Genomic DNA, 19,147 nt, shown 5'->3' with positions numbered 1-19,147 from the left:
AAAATCGTCTCAAATTATTCCGATTCTTTGCATATTAACTAGGAAATAATCAAGGATCAAAAGCCTCTATTTAGAAACTAAATAGTGGAGGTCATCCTAAAAACCCGGAATTCCTTATTTTTCTATTTTTTATGATTTTTTTTCTGTTTTGATAGTTTCAGAAAATTCCGAAAAAATTCTCAAAAATTTTAATTGACGTTATTAGATTAATTTTTGTATTTTTTTTCCCTTTTATTTTAATAATTTTGTTACGTATCTCAATTGTTTGTTCTTAATTGGGACATTGTCGGTATTTTCCTATTTGTTGCTGCATTGCTGAATTAGTTATGTGTTTTCTCATTCTTTGTTGATTTTTTTTCTATTGAGTTTAATATTGACCAAAGAACTCTGAGAGAACTTGCTGCTCCTGATATGAATTACAATGGTTTATGTATTGAATATGCTGATGTTACTGTTCCTTTTGAGTTGAAATCTGGTTTAATACACTTGTTGCCAAGGTTTAGTGGTCTTGCAGGTAAGGATCCGCATAAGCATCTTAAGGAATTTCAGGTTGTTTTCTCTACACCATTGAGACCTGAAGGAATCACCGAAGATCACATCAAGCTGAGAGCCTTCCCGTTTTCACTACAAGGTGTTGCCAAGGATTGGTTATATTATCTTGAGTCGAATTCTGTCACGACTTGGAATGATTTGAAGAGAGTCTTCCTAGAGAGATACTTTCCTGCCTCCAGGGCTGCATCGATCCGAAAAGATATACGTGGTATTAGACAGGGAAATGAGTCATTCACTGAGTATTTGGAGAGATTCAAACAATTAGTATCCAACTGCCCTCAATATCAAATTACCGAACAACTGCTTATTCAATATTTCTGTGAGGGATTGTTATCAATGGATAGAAACATTCTTGATGCTGCTAGTGGTGGAGCACTTGTCGATAAAACTCCAGTTGCTGCTAAAGCCCTGATTGAGAACATGTCACTCAACTCCCAACAATTCACAACCAGAAGTAATTCTATGGTCCAAACAAAATGTGTGAATGACATTCAGGTTTCGTCTTCCAATAAGGCTTTAGAAACCAAAATTGAAGAGCTTACTTCTTTAGTGAAACAAATGGCAGTGAGTAAACCTCAAACAACAAAGTTGTGTGGTATTTGTACTTCTACTGAACATCCAACTGACACATGTCCTATTCTTCAAGATGATTCGGTCACTCAGTTGCCTCAAGCATATGCAGCTAACTTTTTCAACCAAAGCAACAATCAAAGAGGGTACAGCATTCCTGACTTGTCCACCAACAAATATCATCCCAATTGGAGGAACCATCCAAACCTTCGATATGGAAACCAACAACTCATCCAACAACAATTAGTCATACCCCTTCCACAACCACAGACCACTCCCCAAGTCTCCACCTCTGCACCTTCCAGATCTTCATTGGAGGATCTTGTCAAACAAATGGCTGTTAACAATCTCCAGTATTCAGGCTTTGCAGACACAGATTGGACAGCTTGCCATTTTGATGAATGCCATGCAGCAAGCCCAAGGATCAAACCAACTTCCTGCCCAAACAGTTGTGAATCCAAAAGGCCCTAATGCTAATGTGAGTGCAATTTCCTTGAGATTCGAGAAGGTAACAGAACCAGCCCCAGAAAAAATAAAAAAGTTCTTGAGGTAACACCTGAACCTTCTTCCGTTGTGATAGAAACTGAACCCTCTGTTGTAGTTGAAACTGAAAAAGAAAAAGAGAAGGAGTATATGCCACCAGTTCCCTTCCCACATAGAATACTGAAAAACAAAAGGACTGGTGATGGAGACAAGGAGAGAGAGATTTTAGATGTGTTCAGAAAAGTAGCGGTAAACATTCCGCTTCTTGATGTTATTAAGCAGGTTCCAAAGTATGCAAAATTTCTAAAAGACTTGTGCACAAGTAAGAAAAGGTTGAAGGGAAATGAGAGAGTAAATTTGGGACGAAATATTTCAGCCCTTATCCAGCCTAAACATTCACCTGAAAAAGCTAATGTTTCATCCCTCAATCAGGCCATACCCCAAAAGTGCAAGGATCCAAGAACTTTTGTTATTCCATGTGCCATTGGGGATAGTAAATTCGACAATTGCATGCTTGACTTGGGAGCAGGCATTAATGTTATGCCTACTTCTGTTTATAATAACCTTGATCTTGGTCTTTTACAGCATACATGTTTAATCATTCAACTAGCGAATAAAAGTAATGCTCGCCCTATTGGAGTAGTGGAAGATGTGCTTGTTCAAGTTAATGACTTGATTTTTCCTGCATATTTCTACATTCTGGACATGTATGGAGAAACAAATTCAAGCAGATCGCCCATCATTTTAGGCAGACCGTTCATGAAAACGGCGAAAACAAAAATTGATGTCGACGATGGAACCATGTCCATGGAATTTGGTGACATTGTCGCAAAATTTAACATTTTCGATGCCATGAAACATCCCTCGGAGGAGCATTCTGTTTTTCATATTGAATTGATCTCTGAGTTGGTTGATGACACCTTTTCTGAATTGTTTTCACTTGATTTTCCATCTCTATCTGAGTTTGATGATGTTTATTCATGTGATGATTGTACTGACACTAACCTTTGTGTTGTTTGTGCTGAGATTGATGTTGCCTTGCAGGGTGACAGTACAAATGAAGTTGTTTATGTGGCTGAAGCTCTTGACATTCCGGCTGCCCCAAACATACCATCCATTGAACAACCACATTCTTTAGAGCCTAAACCACTTCTCGATGATTCATATGATTCAACAAAGCTTCAACTTAAGCAGAAATATAAGAAGGGAATTGGATGGACCTTGGTTGACACTCGTGATATTAGCTTATCCATATGTATGCATAGGATCTCACTTAAAGATGAAACAAAAGTAGTGAGTCAGCCATGTAATCCTTTAATTCTTGATGTTGTGAAAAAAGAGATCACTTTCACGTGCCCATTCAACACTTTTACTTATCGAAGATACTTTTTTGATCCTGGAATACAAGGAAAATGCACTAATCAAAATTTCAAGGTCAATGGACACTACCCAAAGCTACTCCACGAGAACCCGACTTTGGAAGAAGAGACTATAGAAGATCTCTCTTTGGGAAAGGATGCTTATGCGATCATTTATCCGCATTGACTCCTTGGGTGTGTTCTTTCCTTTCTCTCACTCTTATTTTATATTTATTCTTTTTCATTGAGGAAAATGTATGTTTTAAGTATGGGGGAGGGAACCATTTATTTGTTTTGTTTTCTTTATTTTTTTCTCTGTTTTGATTTTTGTTTGCTTTCTTAAAAAAAAACTGCATATTTTTTTTCTTTGATTTTTTGAGTTACAACTACGAGTATTTTTCTTAGTTCTCTTGACTAAAGTCTTGTGGTGTGATGTGAAAAATTTGATGTGCGTTTTTAGTATGATAGGTATGACTAAACTCTAAATTGTATATCTTTAGTAGTAGATCATTAACCCTGTTGAGCTTTGAGCCTTATATGGATAACATACAAAAATCCATCTCTTTCTTTCTTGTGTGATTCACTCATGTCTGTTAGTCTCTAGAACTTGAATTGACTCTTCTTGATGCAGTTGTTTACTTGTGCACACTGATATGATAAAGACAATTTTGTTTTTGTTTTTTGTTTTTTTTAGCCAGTTAGCCAAAACGCCAACCCTGAAATAATTTCATCACTTGTTTGAAACCCCCTTGAGCCTATTATCCCTTTTTTGTTTAAAACTCATTACAAGCCGAGAAGTGAAAAACAATATTATCACCTTATTCAAAGGGTTGAAAGAGTCTTGTTTGGAGTTGTGTGGGGTTGAATAATTATGTCTGTAATATTTCAGAAGATGACAGAAAAAGAATAAAAAATAGAAAAGAAAAAAAAGAAATGAAAAAATAGAAGGATAAGAGGAAGAAAAAATAGAAGGGTAAGAGGAAGAAAAAAAAGGAATTATGTTTGTAATATTTCAATACATGTCAATACATACTCCTTCGAAAAAAATGAATAAAAAGAGGAAAGAGAGGAGAAAACAATTGCTATAAAGTTGTTCAAGTGAATGAAATATTTTATAAATTCAACTCTCGCACTTTCTTTCAAGTCTCTTTTATCTCTTTGAATTTTAGCCTAGTATCCCTTAGGATTTATCTCACCCTTACCTTGACCATGTTACAACCAAATAAAAGTCCTTTTGATCTTTGTGTGCATGTATTTCAATTATGGATGTTAGAGTCTTTTCAAGCTTATGGTAGTACTAATTTTCATGTTATGCTTTGAGTGTAAACAGTTAATCTAAACACTTGAGAGTTGAGTAAATTATATTTGTGAGGATCTTACTGCTATTGATGTACTTTTTGGTAATCTGTTTTTCTATCTGTTTTGAATGTCACAAAAAGTTGCTTACTAACACCATGTTCTTGAAGCTTAGACTTAGAATTATGCTTATACATTGTATCTTGAAATTTTTTGGAAGTGCATGCTCTATTTTCTTTCCTTTTGTTTTGAAATTGTAATTTTGCTCGGAGTGCAAAAGTTCAAGTGTGGGGGAATTTGATCAGTGTATTTTGATGCACATTCTTCTGCAATTATACTTAAGCATTTATCTAGTTTATTTTACTTATTTTAATATTTTATTATGTTTTTAGATTTAAGTTCATGTTTGCCTTTAATCTATTTTCGTTTGCTATTTTCAGTTTTAGTGGCTATTTGATACCTGTCCACTGTTCAGATCATAACTTGAGCTACGAGATGTTGTTTTGCAAGTTCTGACATGAGTTAGAAATCTAAGAGAAAGAGATACAACTTTTATGTTGAAGCCAAAATCTGATTCGGAGTGAAGACGTCTCAAATAATTCGTTGAAGTTTCGTACTTTAGGAAATATTTTCTTTTGGGCCATTTGTTGGGCCAAATTTAGGTTTTCCGGCCCACTTTGAATTATTAGTGAAACCCTTATTCTGTTTAAAAGGGCAGCCGTGGTACTGTAGCAATTACACATTATTCACGATAACTTTTTGCTTTTGTGCGATCATGAAGAGGAACTAATCTTCTAGAGTCAATCTGCTGTAACCGAATTTCCAAGGCTTTGAGGTTTTTATTCTATCAATTTAATTTCGTTCTCTTTCAATTCTATTCTATGAAATTTCATTTTCTTAATCTGTATTTTGTGGAATGGTTTTGATTAAATTCGTATGATTGCATTCCTAACTATTAATCGCCGCTTTCGTCGCTTTGTCGTTAAATTGCGTTTGTAAATCGTGTTTGCTTAATTCATAATTGTATTTATCCGTTTGCTTAATTCGGAATATAGGAATATAAATCTGTCATATATCTATTGCGCTTGTCAATTGAATTTGAATCGAATAGAGATCGAAGCCGCTTAGGGAATTGGTAGGTGAAAACCAATTATTAGCCAAAAACCGAAAACAGTAAATTGACTTATTTTATAATCGCTTATTTTAATCACTTTTTTTTGCTTTGTTTTCTAAATCAACTACTAAACATAAACCCCCCTTAAATCGATTTCATTAGGTTAAGAATAATACAAGAATCCTTGCGATACGATACTCGAGTTGTCGCTTCCGCTAAACTATAGTTTTCTAATTACTCGTTCTGACCCGTGTGCGACAGCGGATCACACACCGAAACATTTTAAAAAAGATTTTTGGTATGTTTGTTTTCTTTACCGAAATACTTAGTTAAAAACATCCAGTTTATTATAAAACGTGTTCCGAAACACTGTCTAAAAGAGTTTTGATTTGGTGTAAAAAATATACCGTAGCAGAACACTTAACAAATGTGTTTCGATTAACACATTCATATCTACCAAAACTCTTTCATAAAGATTTCCGGTTTGTTAATCTTATGTACTAGAACTCTTTTATAAAGACTTCCGGTTTGTGTTGTCATATTTTTTATTTATAATTTTTTATTGATGCAGGTATGGAAATTCTTCCCCAAATATGTATATATACTTCTGATGTTTTTTTAACTACTCAAAGATTTGATACACGAGAAGAGGTGATAAGGTGAATTAAAGAGATTTGAATCTGAAATAACGTAACCGTTATTATCACTCGTTCAGATACTGAAACAAACAATAGAGGGAGAAGTAACAAATTAATATTTGGTTGTGATAAAGATGAGAAATACAAGGGTACCGATAGTGGAACCCAAAGTGCGACAAAAAATATGGATGTCCATTTAAAACCAGGTCGACTTCGGTGAATGGCTAGAAGGTTGATGTAAAATGTGGAGTTCATAACCATGGTTTACCTGATAGATTAGAAGGTCATTCATTTGTTGGTAGGTTGATCACAGATGAGAAGTAACATGCTATTGATTTGACAAGAGATATGTTCCACATAGACACATATTGCTTTCCTTGCAAGACCGAGATCCAGAGAATGTCACTTGGATCACGCAAATATACAAGCATAAGAGTATGATAGAAAAAGAGATAAAAAGTCCTATAAGTGAGATACAACATTTGTTTAAGTTTTTTGAGGATGCATGCTAGAAAACGAGATGACTCGGAAGTTATGAGGGATATATTTTAGGCCCATCCAAATTCAGTTAAGTTGTTGAATATTTTTTCTATTGTGTTAGTTATAGACAACACCTATAAGACAAACAAATATAGACAACCTCTGTTTGAAATTGTTGGCATGACATCAACCGAGTTAACTTTTGCTGTCGCATTTGTGTATATGGAGTATGAGCAGACATATAATTTTTGTTGGGTGTTGGATAAGCTTAAACAATTGTTTGTGAAGAAAGATTTGTGTCCACAATTGATTTTGACAAATAGAGATCTTGCTTTGATGAAAGCAATTGAAATTGTGTTTCCTAGGTCGATTAATTTACTATTTAGATTTCACATTAACAAAAATATTGGTGCAAAATGCAAGCAATATGTGGTGAATGACATGCAAAAGAAGATCGACACATTATGGATGGAAGTTGTTTGGGCTAGTAATGAGGTTAAGTATGATCAACGGTTGCAACAACTTGAGCAGGCATGTGTTGATTTTAGTGGATTTATTGATTATGTGAAAGACACATGGTTGACTCCATATTGACAGAGATTTGTTGGAACATGGATTAATCGCGTGCTACATTTAGGTAACATGGCGACTAATTAGTATGTTTTTTTTAAATATTTTTTACTATGCATTTTTTAATATGTATTATTTTTAATATTTTCAATATGTATTATTTTTAGGGTTGAATATGCTCATTGGAAGTTAAAACATATGTTGGGGAACAATATAGGTGACATGGTCAAATGTTGGGAAGCTACGAATAATAACTTGAAGTTACAACTGGGCAACATTAGGAAGTTGAGCACGCACACATAAGTCCATTTTACGGGATTCTGCGTCGTTCAGTGTCTCGAGCTGCTTTGAGACGTATTGCTGAAAAGTTATTGAGAGTTGATTATGTTGGAACTAAGAGGCAAACATGTGGTTGTACTCTTAGAACATGTTATGGGTTATCCCGTGCTTGTGAGTTAGGAAGATACACACTTGATGGTATACCGATACTAATAGATGTTGTTCATGTTCATTGGAGGAAACTAAGTATGGAAGTTAAGTTGGATTTAGATGTAGATGACGGATCAGAGGTGAATACGAGTTCTGCAATAGATGAATTATGGAAAATGTTTAGGTCATTGAATGTTAGGAAAAAGGCATTAAAAAGTAGGATTTGTGAACTTGCCTACCCCACAATGACTTCATTGTGTCCACCACCTGAGAAATTAAAAATCAAAGGAGGAGTGAATAAGAAAGAAAAAAATAGTAGGATATGATGTTTATATGGACCCTTTGTAAGACCCCAATTTTGACCCTAAAATCCCTCATGCTATCTCATCATATGCATTAGCATTGGGATCACATCTTAACATCCTCCTTACCCCTCATTCATTGGGTTTGTATTGGGAGAGATCATCAAGCACCATGTGATTGTATCATACTTTGCATTTTATCATCTTTACTAACCAAAATATCAAAAATATGTCTTTGCATTTGTCTACTTCTTTTGTAGATAAGGCACATGATCACCTTTGATCCATCAAGCTCATATCTAGGGTTTAAGACCCTCATGGCTAAGAGCTCAATCAAGAATTGGTCTAAAATGGATTTAGACATCATATATGAGTCCCTATTATCTTTACATGTTATTTTGGTCAAGAAAGTATCAAGAGTTTGGAATTGGGTTGCCTTGAAAACCCTAGTTCATCTGGGTATCTTGCGTAACTTCTTCACCAAACTTCTTCAACATTTGATCAAACACTTAAAGGGATACTTAAAATTTCATCATATTATGCATATATGATCTCCCATGAGTCCCAAAAGTCAAGAGAAGTGCAAGCTAGCAAGTTGGTTCATGGTGGTTGACCAGAGGATTTTATCTGATCAAAACTGCGGTCCCCTATACCCTATCTCCTACAATTTTTATCATATGAAAATTATTCCAAGCGAAACATTACTCTAAATGACATTACAAACAACTTTCATGTTTAGGTCTAGAGCTATTGTTGCTTGGAAAGTCATTTTTTATGTTGAAAGATTATAGGTCATTTTGTCTAAACCCTAATTTGGAGGTCGAATTCCCAAGGCCATAACTTGCTAAATTTTTATGAGATGAAATATTTACAAGTTGAACAATCAAATTCAAGGTGTCTAGTTCAACTTTTATGTCTGGAGGAAGAGCTAATTCAACTTTTATGAACACGTGATTTTCCTCAACTTCAAAAATGCATAACTCATTCATATTAAATCCAAATAAGGTCAAATTTGTGACTATTTTGACGTAATTTGAAAGAGCTAAAACTTTGATGAAGACACTTTTCTTATTTGAAGGTCACACAAAATGTTAGCCAATGTGGAATAAGTGAGCATATGGCTTGACACTTAGAAATTTTTTTGATATGTTAAAATTTCTAAATTTCCACCTCAAAATTCACCATGATACAAGCTTCAAATGGAAAAGTGTTAAACATAAGAGTTGTTCCTCTTGATCTAATATTTCCAAAAAGTCCAATTTCATCCATTTTGGACAAGATTTGAGTGGTCTGCGCATGGCTGGAACATGACATCATCATTTGGCAAAATCAAAACTTCAAACAGCTATACACATTTGCCTTGCATTCCAAGTTGATTTCAGACTCATTCACACTTGATTATGGACCTAAAGGAGTGACTTCATGGGCCTGTACACACCCATGCAAGCATGGATCATCCATTTCCAAAATTGGAAGTTCAATTTGAAGGTGCAAATAACATGTGATTCGGCTATAAATAGAAGCCTCTAGATTCATAATTGAGGATCCCTTCGCGCCAGCTTTGCTCCAAGATCCCAAACCCTTTCATTTGAGAGGATAATCCTGAGAATTTTCTTTGAAAATTGAGTTTGAATCTCATTGTTTTGAGATTCAAAACTCCAGGGATCAAAAGCCTTTGGTTGATTCTAGTCTACTTCTGCAAGCTTTCTGAGTGAGATCAAGCACGAATTAAAGCAAGAGCAAGCAAATTCTGACCTGCATTGAAGGTTTTTGTCCAGAAATTTTCATCTCTTTGATTCTCACTCAATTATCTATAATTCTCTTGGTTCTTTGGTTGTCTTAAGTCCTACCAATGTAGGCAAGAAAATTGAGTTGCTTTGAGGTCAAATCGAAGCAACTCAGATCATACACCTCAAATTTCAACTCCATGTATCTCTCAATATACTTGGAGTTAGGATAAATTGAGGTTAGATTCGTGCTCAGTGCCATTTTTACTTTAAAATCATGTCCTTCTTTTTTATTTTAGTGATGATTATGATTGGACCAGTTCGACGAGGCTCGCTTGAGAAGGTGACCGGAGATTTGTTCCGGTGGTGAGTTGGCAAGGTCCAGAGCCATATGATCTATTCAATTTGTTTTAATCACAAGCATTGGTTTTGATTACTTGTTTTGTGGCGCGCTGACTCAAGTCCACCATGGAACGTGCGCTTGTGGCCACTTGATCTGCCACCTTAATTAATCAGGGAGATCAAGTGGTCCACGTTTTTTTGATTATTCGAATTTCATTTTAATTGTGTTATTTTCATTAATTCATATTAATTTTAATGTTGATCCAAAGAATATGAGAGTTTCACCAAACATTCTTAAATAAAATTCTCTTTCATTTTCTGAATTAAAATTATTTTTTGGATCATTATTAATATTTTTCATGATTTAATTGATTATGTGAATATTTTTAATTGTTTAAAAATAGTTTTAAGTTTCCAAAAATGATGAAATTTTTTCTCCAAGGTCCTTTGACCTTGTTTGACCTATGATAAATCTCATGGCCATTTCTTTGGTGTTTTGACGAGGTTTTAGGAAATTGACCAACCATAATTTAATTTAATGCATATCTTAATTATTTTTAATTGATTAATTGCCAAATAAATTGTGTAGAGCTATTTTAATTGACTTGTTGAGTTTGACTTGTGTTGTTTGGGCCTTGGTCAAGGTTGATTTGACTTTGTTAGGTTAATATCATTGGATTTAGGGGATTGATGAAATGTATATTTCATCTCCCAAAATGAATGAATGATTTTAATTTGGTAAAAGTCCTAATTTGACCAATTTGTGTTGATTCCATTCTCCCTCTTCATCTCATTCCCATTCTTATTTCATTCATGTCATGAACCTATGATATCTCAATATCCCAAGGCTAGTTGATTGCAAAAATCAACATGAGTATGAATGAGATTAAGTCCACTCTTTTGCATATTCTTTTTGTGTGTGGTATGTCTCATGAGCATAGTCCATCATACTATGTCTCTAACATGCATTAACACCAAAATTCTATTGCCCGACCTCAAATAGTTGTGACTTCTACATTAGTCCAATTACGATTGCTTAACATAGCGCTAAATTTGTGACACAAAAAGGCATATCATTCTAGTAAGTGAGATTGTTAGTCTCCCCTCTTTCATGGTATTGTGTGGAAACTTGACATTTTTTCCTTCCTTTGGAAGATGTCTTGGTTCAAGGATCCATGCTTGTGACAAGTGGGTTGAGTGTTCTCCAAAGAATGACTTAAACAAAACAAAGCAAAAGCAATACTAACTTCTAATCAACTAACAACTAACATTTAATTTCAAATCATTTACTTTTATGCACTTTAAATTTTGAGCTTTTATTTATTTGCCATTATTCATACCATTGAAATTGTTTATTTTAATGCCATTTTTACTTTGCCCACTTGGGCCATAATTTGTGATATTTTGTGTTTGTATATACTTGTTTGTTTGTGAGGTCTTTTGACCTTAATGTACATAATAAGAACAAAAACCCTAAAAAACATGTTGTGTGGACTGTTGGTTTGATTTGAGACTATTGGACTTAGAATTTAGGCAACACTCCCTATTCAAAGGACTTGGCCAATGCCAACTTTCATGAAACAAATTGCTTGTAAAGTGAGAATTCATCTGATACAATATGGAAGATCCATTTGAGTTCATCTGCAACATGATCATATTTGAAGCTGTTACTTTGAACCTGTATCTAATGCCATCTTTGAAGTCATCTGATACATGGCAATTTGGAAGAAGATCATGGAGTTGCTAAGCTTGTATGTGGCTATCTTTATTTGATGCCTTGCTCTTAATCTTGCTATTTGTGTATTGATATTGCTTGATTTTAAAGTCCAAGGGAAATTTGGGTTTCTATATGACATTCTTGTCTGTTGGATTGCAGCCCATTGGTCTGATCTTTTCGACTCTTAACTTTTAAATTTTTGCTTAGGATTAGTCTCTTCATCTCTTCCCCACTTCTTTAATTTCAAAAATCCCTCCCTCCTTTTAAAAATATTATTTGTTTGTGATTTCTACTTGGACCATATTGCAAATTAGAAACTTTGGTCTTATGCCATTGCATTTTCAAACTTATTTTCTTAATCAAACTTGTAAATAAACCTAACTATACTTGACTTAAAATTTCAAAAGTAAAAAAGAACTAACACTCATTCAAACCTTTTTAGGCCTTTTGTGCCTTTGTTAAACTTAAACTTTTGTTAAAAACAATGCACTCACTTTGAAATTGTTACCACAGACTACGAGGTTTTGATCCCTCATTTTTATGTTGGTACGTAGGCACAAGTTCGAAGGTCTTGTCAAACACAAAAATATAATTAATGAATTCTTTTCTCATCCATCCATTCTATTTATTTCAAACATCATTTGTACAAAAACACATATGCACACAAGAAAGGGCTCCTTAGGAGTACCTATGACACTTTGGGTGCTAACACCTTCCCTCTGTGTAACCAACCCCCTTACATGTAATCTTTGGCATTTTATTAGTTTTGATTTGAAAACTTCTTATCTTTTGGGTTTTGTTCGTACTTTTCCCTTTGGAAACAATAAAAGCACGGTGGCGACTCTGGTTTTATTGACATCTAGCTTATCCATAGCTTGATGGTCATGAATTTACCACTACAGAAATTAAGTGGCGACTCTGCTGGGGAGTAGTCCTCAGTGGGTTAGCCTACTTTTTTATGTGTATATAATTATATATTTGATGTATGTATATTTGTTTGTATGATATAATCTACTTGTTGTGCTTGGTGATCTCTGAGTGGTGAGATAAGTTCTAACCCGAACTTGAGTGCAATTAAGATATGAGGATGGTATAGTCATGTTCGACTTGTGTGGAGTACTCCTTAACAAGTTGGCTTGATACCTATCTACTCAGTGGAGACCCTTTTGGAGTTATAAATGTCACACAAGTTATTTGTGGCTAGGCATTACTATCTCTGATTTAGGGTCCGAGAAGCTGAGGACCGTAGAACATTTAACCCCTCTTAGCCTATTTAGGACGTAGTGCGGAGACTGTTCAAGTGTAGACTTGATAACAGTTGTTACACGATACTACACTCAGACGAGTTTCTCTTGAGAATATTATGGGTTGATGAGTCAGTCATCCTAACCTGTAATATCGATATATGGAATTAAGACTCTGGGAACTTTTTAGAACATGATCTACAAGTTTTATCCTTAGTTCACTCCTTTGGGATGGTCCTTACCCAGACTCCATGCTCGTGACTCACAATTGTAATACCCCAGACTCCATGAACATGATCTAGGTAAGGAAGTGCGTTGGCTAATGCACACTGTGGAGTTAAGAACAAGTGGCATCATTCTTGACATCATGGAAACAACCTTGCTTTAGGAAGTGGAATCCTTGGTATAGCTGAAGGGTTAGTTTCTAACTGGTCCTTCTGAAGACTCATGCATCAGAGTGTCTGATGTCTTTGGAGAAGAAGCAGGGATTCATCAAGGTGTGAGCTTGGATGACTTAACTGCAAACCTGCAGGATGGAGGTTGTTTACTCAAACATGGTTCCACAATCAAGTCTATGAGAGCGTTGAACTCTTGTTCTGTGTAGGGAGGAAGTTCTTTCAAGTGGCAGAAGAAGGAGATGAATTCAACAGCTAGATGTTAAAACACAATGTTGTGACATTTGGTTCAACATCAGAATCTTAGTTGGTGAAGTGGCACATCAACTTAAGATATAAGGGTCTACAGAGTTGTAGATTGGGTACTTCAAAAAGATCGTTCTCATTGCAGTTCTTTGGAGTTGCTGGATGGAGAAGATGTTACATGTTCATGTCTTAGAGAATCTAAGCTTTGTTTAACATGTAGCTTGAAGTTCAAGTCTCACTTGGAAGGTCAGAATATCTTTGGGAGAAGTCTGATAAACGTGGAGAGGTCAATAAGTGGCATTTGACTTTTCCATATGAGGATTCATGAAGGAGGTAATCAACCAGTGGCATTTGGTCCATCTCAGAAGTGAGTTCGAAGAATCAAGATAATCAACATATGGCAGCTGGTTATTCTTGAGGAAAGTCTGAGACAAATTACTTTTGAGCAGAAAAGTAGTAAGTTGAAGACAAAAGGAGGTGTTTTCTATTCATCTCTTGGAGCTTGTGGTAGGAGTTCTGAGCTATCTATGGAAGATTATCTCTTGTAATGGGATGAGAATGTATATCTCCCAATTTATGTTTGGGTTCTTTTGGATCAAGCTGGTGACTCAGTGATATCTGAAGATTATCAGATGGTGTTCTTTGTTATGTTGTGAAGGATGTCCTAACTAATGTTAGAACATTTTGTGAAGTGGCTTTCTGTTCTGGTTAGAAGAGAGATTGACACAGAGTGTGGATGTGTTCAGCCAAGAGGGTTGAACAGAGGGTGTGCTCTTGAAGACATGAAGATGCGTCTTATATTTTCCATTCATCAAGTGGTCTGGGTTCTCTTTGAATCAGGAAGTATGTAAAGGTCCAACTTTGGGGTGTTGGATATGTTCATGTGTGATCTCCAAGTTTCAAGAGGAGAGTTGGTTGTTCATGACAGGGGGGGTTCTGTCTTTGTGCTGCAAGTAATCATCAAGCTTGTGGTCTATGTGTTCTCAGATAACAAGGTATGGCACCTTGTTAGCTATTGGGATGATATGGTGTGTGTCAAGGCTGAGTGAGCAGAAGAATGTCTGACCGGATGTCATGACATTGCCTTGGACAATATTGTTATTTCCTTCTGAAACTTACAGTCATAAGGAAATATGGATGTGGTGTGTCTCATTATGATATATTAGAATGAGCCTGTGTGTCACAGTTGTGTGGTACAGGGGGAGTAACCATCTACTGTTGTTTGTGATTTTGGTTGTAGTGGTGCTAGATGTCAAGCTACCACTGGAGGTAAGAAAGTGGTTTTAGGAAATGGTGATAAGGAGAATACATGAAGAATGCAGACAAAAGCCGTGTTGAATGTTAAGACATCGCTTGCAACGTGTCTGACAGCATATATGGAATAGTCTACATGCATTGGAATTGTTGTTTCTGAAAAGAAACAGTCAAGAGCTATTCAAAGATAGTCTGGGATATTGTTGGTGATTCTCTGACAGATTCTCAGCAAATATTTATGGATCTTGACCAAGTATTTACTCCTACCGTTAATTCCTAAGCACGGTCTGGCCCATTTAAATGATGTACCAACACTCCTCTTCTCACAAGTGCGACATTCCATTCCCTCTAAACCATGGGGTTTGTTAAGATTTGGGCATACTGCGCCTGGATCTGGTTTGTTAAGAGTGTGGGTCTACTTGATCAAAGCTGTGAAGCAAGATCAAGTGGGTGTAGTCTTGATCAAAGCTGTTAAGCAGGATCAAAAGTGTGTATTCTTGATTGAAACTGTGAAGTAAAATCAAATGTGTGTTTCTGAAATTTACTTGTAATTTTGTCTGTTTTGTTTTGTAATATTAAGTTGCTTTGGCAACATTTTTGACAAAAAGGGGGAGTAACACCTGTACCCCAGGACAACAGATTTCTGTGAAGATGAAGGGCCTCTAAAACAAGAGGTTATGCTGCTGTTTGCTATCTTCTATGTGCTGCTATTGTGTAAAGTTTATCTTCTGTGTGTGATTAGTGTATTAGTGTAATACCCCAAAATTTACCCTTCATTTTTCCTGGAAGCATACGCTTTACACCTCATGCATGCATTCATTTTTAGGTCATTTAGCATTTGCATTTCATCATGGCAATCGGAATATTTTTTCAACAAAAAAAAAAAACGAAAAAAAAAACAAAAATAAATTAAAAATTAAATAAATAAATAAATAAATAAATAAATAAAAGAAAAAATCTCAAACTTGGACCTCTCTCAAAAGCCCACTAAGCTACCAATATTAGCCTATAAATACTAGAGTTTCATTGAAACAAAAGAGACAGAAAAAGGAAGGGAAGCAAAAAACACTCTGAGGTTTCCTTGGAACAAAACCCTGGACAAAACCTGGAGAGAAACGTGACAGAGAATTCAGAGCAGCCTCCAAACCCTAAAAGGAACTCAACTGCACATAATCACCTCTGCCTCACATAAACCCTAAAGATTGTTTTGTAAACCTCACGGGTGCAACTCAATTTCAATCAAGCTCTCCAATCAGGTTTGCCCTATTCCCATTATTTTACGCCTTCAATTTGAATGTTCTAAATGTGTGATGTATTATGTTTGAATTTGGAAGTGTGGATATCGTTAGGTTTCGCATATGCATGAATGGGTGAAACCTATGCCTTGAATGCTTAATCGTTTAATTTCTGAAGTGTATGCCACAGGATTTGAGGTTTCTGAAACCATACTGTTATCCATGAAAAACCATACTGTTTTGCTCTAATCTGACTTACGTTTGTCATAACATGTTTTCTCCTAATCCTTATCTTGTTTCACTAACCCTTTTGTTGAGTTTTTGTGAAGGCTCACATGACTTTTGCAGGGATAGCTCGCTGGATATTCCACTTTGCTTGTGGGATACCATTTGGGAGATTTATTATGATTGCCTTGTTGGCACGTTTACTTTATACATGTTTGTTTTGTATGTGTTCGTATCCCCGCAGGTAGCGCGGTTCCTTCGTCAAGGACTGCCTTTTTGCATGAGCATCCCAAACCCTAACCTTCATTGATTTTTCTTCTCCTAAACACATGTTTACTCCTTCTACTACAGGTGAGTAAGTCTCCAAAGGTCGAGCATCCGGTAGATTGCGTAGTAACGTCGTTCGTCCAAAACCCAATCCATAACCCCGTAGTTAGCCGAACTACGGCTTGCTCTGATTCTCATTCCAAATGAGATACGTAGGCATAAGACGCGATGTCTTAGCGAGCACACATCCCCTAACCCATAGGTCAGCCGAGCTACGAAGACTCTGATTCTTATATTCAGATGAGATACGTATGCAGTGGATGCGACATCCGCGCGAGTCATTTTCATTTAACCCCCTTTTTTAGTAAACAGCACAAGATAAACTCACACCCTTTAGACAAAAACTACAAAAGTGGATCCCGTAGAGTACTACGGATGCGTAGGGGTGCTAATACCTTCCCTTCGTATAATCGACTCCCGAACCCAAGATTTGGTTGCGATACCTTGTCTTTTCCTTTCCTCTTTTCAGGTTTACTTCGAGCGTTTCCTTTCCCTTCTTTGGGATAAATAACGCACGGTGACGACTCTTCTGTCATTTTCTTTCGCCGGTTTTTTTTTCGCACACTGTATTTTTCAGGTTGCGACAACAACAAACCCTTGATTCTTGGTTGATCCAATCAAGTCTTGTCAATATCAATGGAACTTGGGTGTTGATAAGGTGTAAACCATAATCCACCAAAATGGATGATTGATCTTGACAATGACTTGATTCATCCCTTGACCTTTGTTTGATTGCCTTGTGTGTGATCCTTTATTTGTGATTGTTGCATTCATGCATTCATGTATTCATGCGCATCATAACATTCATCACACCAAAAATTTCAAGGAACTGAGGTCTTATTTGCAAATATTTTCAGACCATGGATTATGGACGAAGGAACACTAAGAAGTACAGTTTCAGATGCCCAAATTTGAAAGAGTTAAGAAAGCTAGCATCTTTTGTATTAGATTCCTTGGACTTCAAACAACGTCATGGGAAGCTTCTGCCTATCTTATCTGTTGACGTGGTTGAAGGACTCTTGAGTGTGTTGGTTCAGTTTTATGACCCTCTCTACCGTTGCTTCACTTTTCCTGATTATCAGCTTGTGCCTACGTTGGAGGAGTATGCCCATCTCTTGGGGATACCCGTTTCTAACAAACTACCATTTAGTGGATTGGAGGAGATTCCCAGATCTCATCTTATAGCTGAAGCTCTTCATCTGAAGAAGTCTGAGATAGAGGCTCATTGGGTGAAGAAAGGAGGATTGTTTGGATTGACTTCTGAGTTCCTCATCAAGGAAGCTACTGCCTTTGCTCAAGCTGGTAGTGTGGATGCTTTTGAAGCTATCTTTGTGTTACTCATCTATGGGTTGGCTTTGTTCCCTAACATTGATGGTTTTGTTGATGTTAACGCCATTAGAATCTTCTTGATTGGAAATCTTGTGCCTACTCTGTTGGGTGATATGTACTTCTCTTTACATCTAAGGAATTCTAAAGGTGGTGGAACGATTGTGTGCTGTGTTCCTCTTCTTTACAAGTGGTTTATTCCACACTTGCCTCAGACGCCTACTTTTGTGGAGAATAAACAATGTCTAAGGTGGTCTCAGAGACTGATGTCTCTCACTAATGATGATATAGTTTGGTATGATCCTTCATCGAGTAGCTTGGAGATTATTGATTGTTGTTGTGAATTCTCTAATGCACCTTTCATTGGTACACAAGGAGGAATTAACTACAACCCTACTTTGGCTCGTCATCAACTTGGGTTCCCCTTGAGAGACAAACCTAATAACACTTTATTAGAAGGTCTTTTCTATCAAGAGGGTAAAGATCCCCAAAATTTGAAGAAGAAGATGATGCATTCTTGGCATAATATGCATAGGAAAGGAAGATCCGAGCTTGGTCCGTGCAATTGTGTAGCTTTGGAAGCTTACACTCTTTGGGTGAAGAAGAGAGCTTTGGAATTAAAGATGCCGTATGCTTGTGAGAGACCTATGTCTATGGTTGTGGTTGAGCCATTAACTCTCCCTAACCAAGATGTAGAGGGGTTGGAAGACGCGCTCGCCAAGATGAAGCAAGAGAAGGATATGTGGGAAGAACGTTTCCATGCTTTGAGCAGAAAGCATGAGGAGTTGCAGCTTGAGTCTAAGGACAAAAATGCGCTTATTGAGCTACTTGAAGACCGAGTAACGAAGAGACAAAGAGAACTAGAGGTTTCATCTTCCTCTAGTATGCCTCAACCTTCCGTTGCTTGGAAGAAGATTGTTGATCAGCTTGTCCTCGAGAAGACTCAGATGAAGACTTCTTTTGAGTCCGAGATTCGATGCATTCGAAGGAAGTACACGCCTACAGTTAGATCTTATGATGTTGTTATTAGGGATCCTTAGGATGACTAATCTCCTTTACTCTTGTATTTTGTATTTTGGTTTCTGAAATAGTACTCACCGTAATCCTTCCAATTATATAAATAAAAGAGATTTTATGGTCATATCAAATTGTTGCAATTGCTGTTATATATATATATATATATATATATATATATATATATATATATATATATATATATATATATATATATATATATATATATATATATATATATATATATATATATATATATATATATATATATATATATTTGCAAATAATATAGTAAGTTCCTTT

The 19,147-nt window shown here is 36.0% G+C and overlaps 1 protein-coding gene across 1 annotated transcript; it reads left to right on the top strand.

Moving 5' to 3' along the window:
* The first annotated feature begins 888 nt into the window (after positions 1 to 888).
* Positions 889 to 3,705, top strand: LOC127123874 (uncharacterized). Its single transcript, XM_051054053.1, has 3 exons — positions 889 to 1,570; positions 1,703 to 2,268; positions 3,658 to 3,705. Exons 1-3 carry the CDS (start codon positions 889 to 891, stop codon positions 3,703 to 3,705), a joined length of 1,296 nt encoding a protein of 431 aa, XP_050910010.1.
* Positions 3,706 to 19,147: the final 15,442 nt, after the last annotated feature.

Source organism: Lathyrus oleraceus, chromosome 2 (assembly GCF_024323335.1).
Source record: "Lathyrus oleraceus cultivar Zhongwan6 chromosome 2, CAAS_Psat_ZW6_1.0, whole genome shotgun sequence".
Lineage (NCBI taxonomy): Eukaryota > Viridiplantae > Streptophyta > Magnoliopsida > Fabales > Fabaceae > Lathyrus > Lathyrus oleraceus.
Note: the sequence above shows the minus strand (reverse complement) of the source record. Positions and strands in the feature narration are given on the sequence as shown.

Coding starts and splice junctions, on each gene's coding strand:
- LOC127123874 (XM_051054053.1), top strand. CDS start 889: ATGGATAGAAACATTCTTGATGCTGCTAGTGGTGGAGCACTTGTCGAT. Junction 1,571..1,702: donor ACCAACTTCCTGCCCAAACA/GTTGTGAATCCA, acceptor CCGTTGTGATAG/AAACTGAACCCTCTGTTGTA. Junction 2,269..3,657: donor TGGAAGATGTGCTTGTTCAA/GTTAATGACTTG, acceptor TGTTTTTTTTAG/CCAGTTAGCCAAAACGCCAA.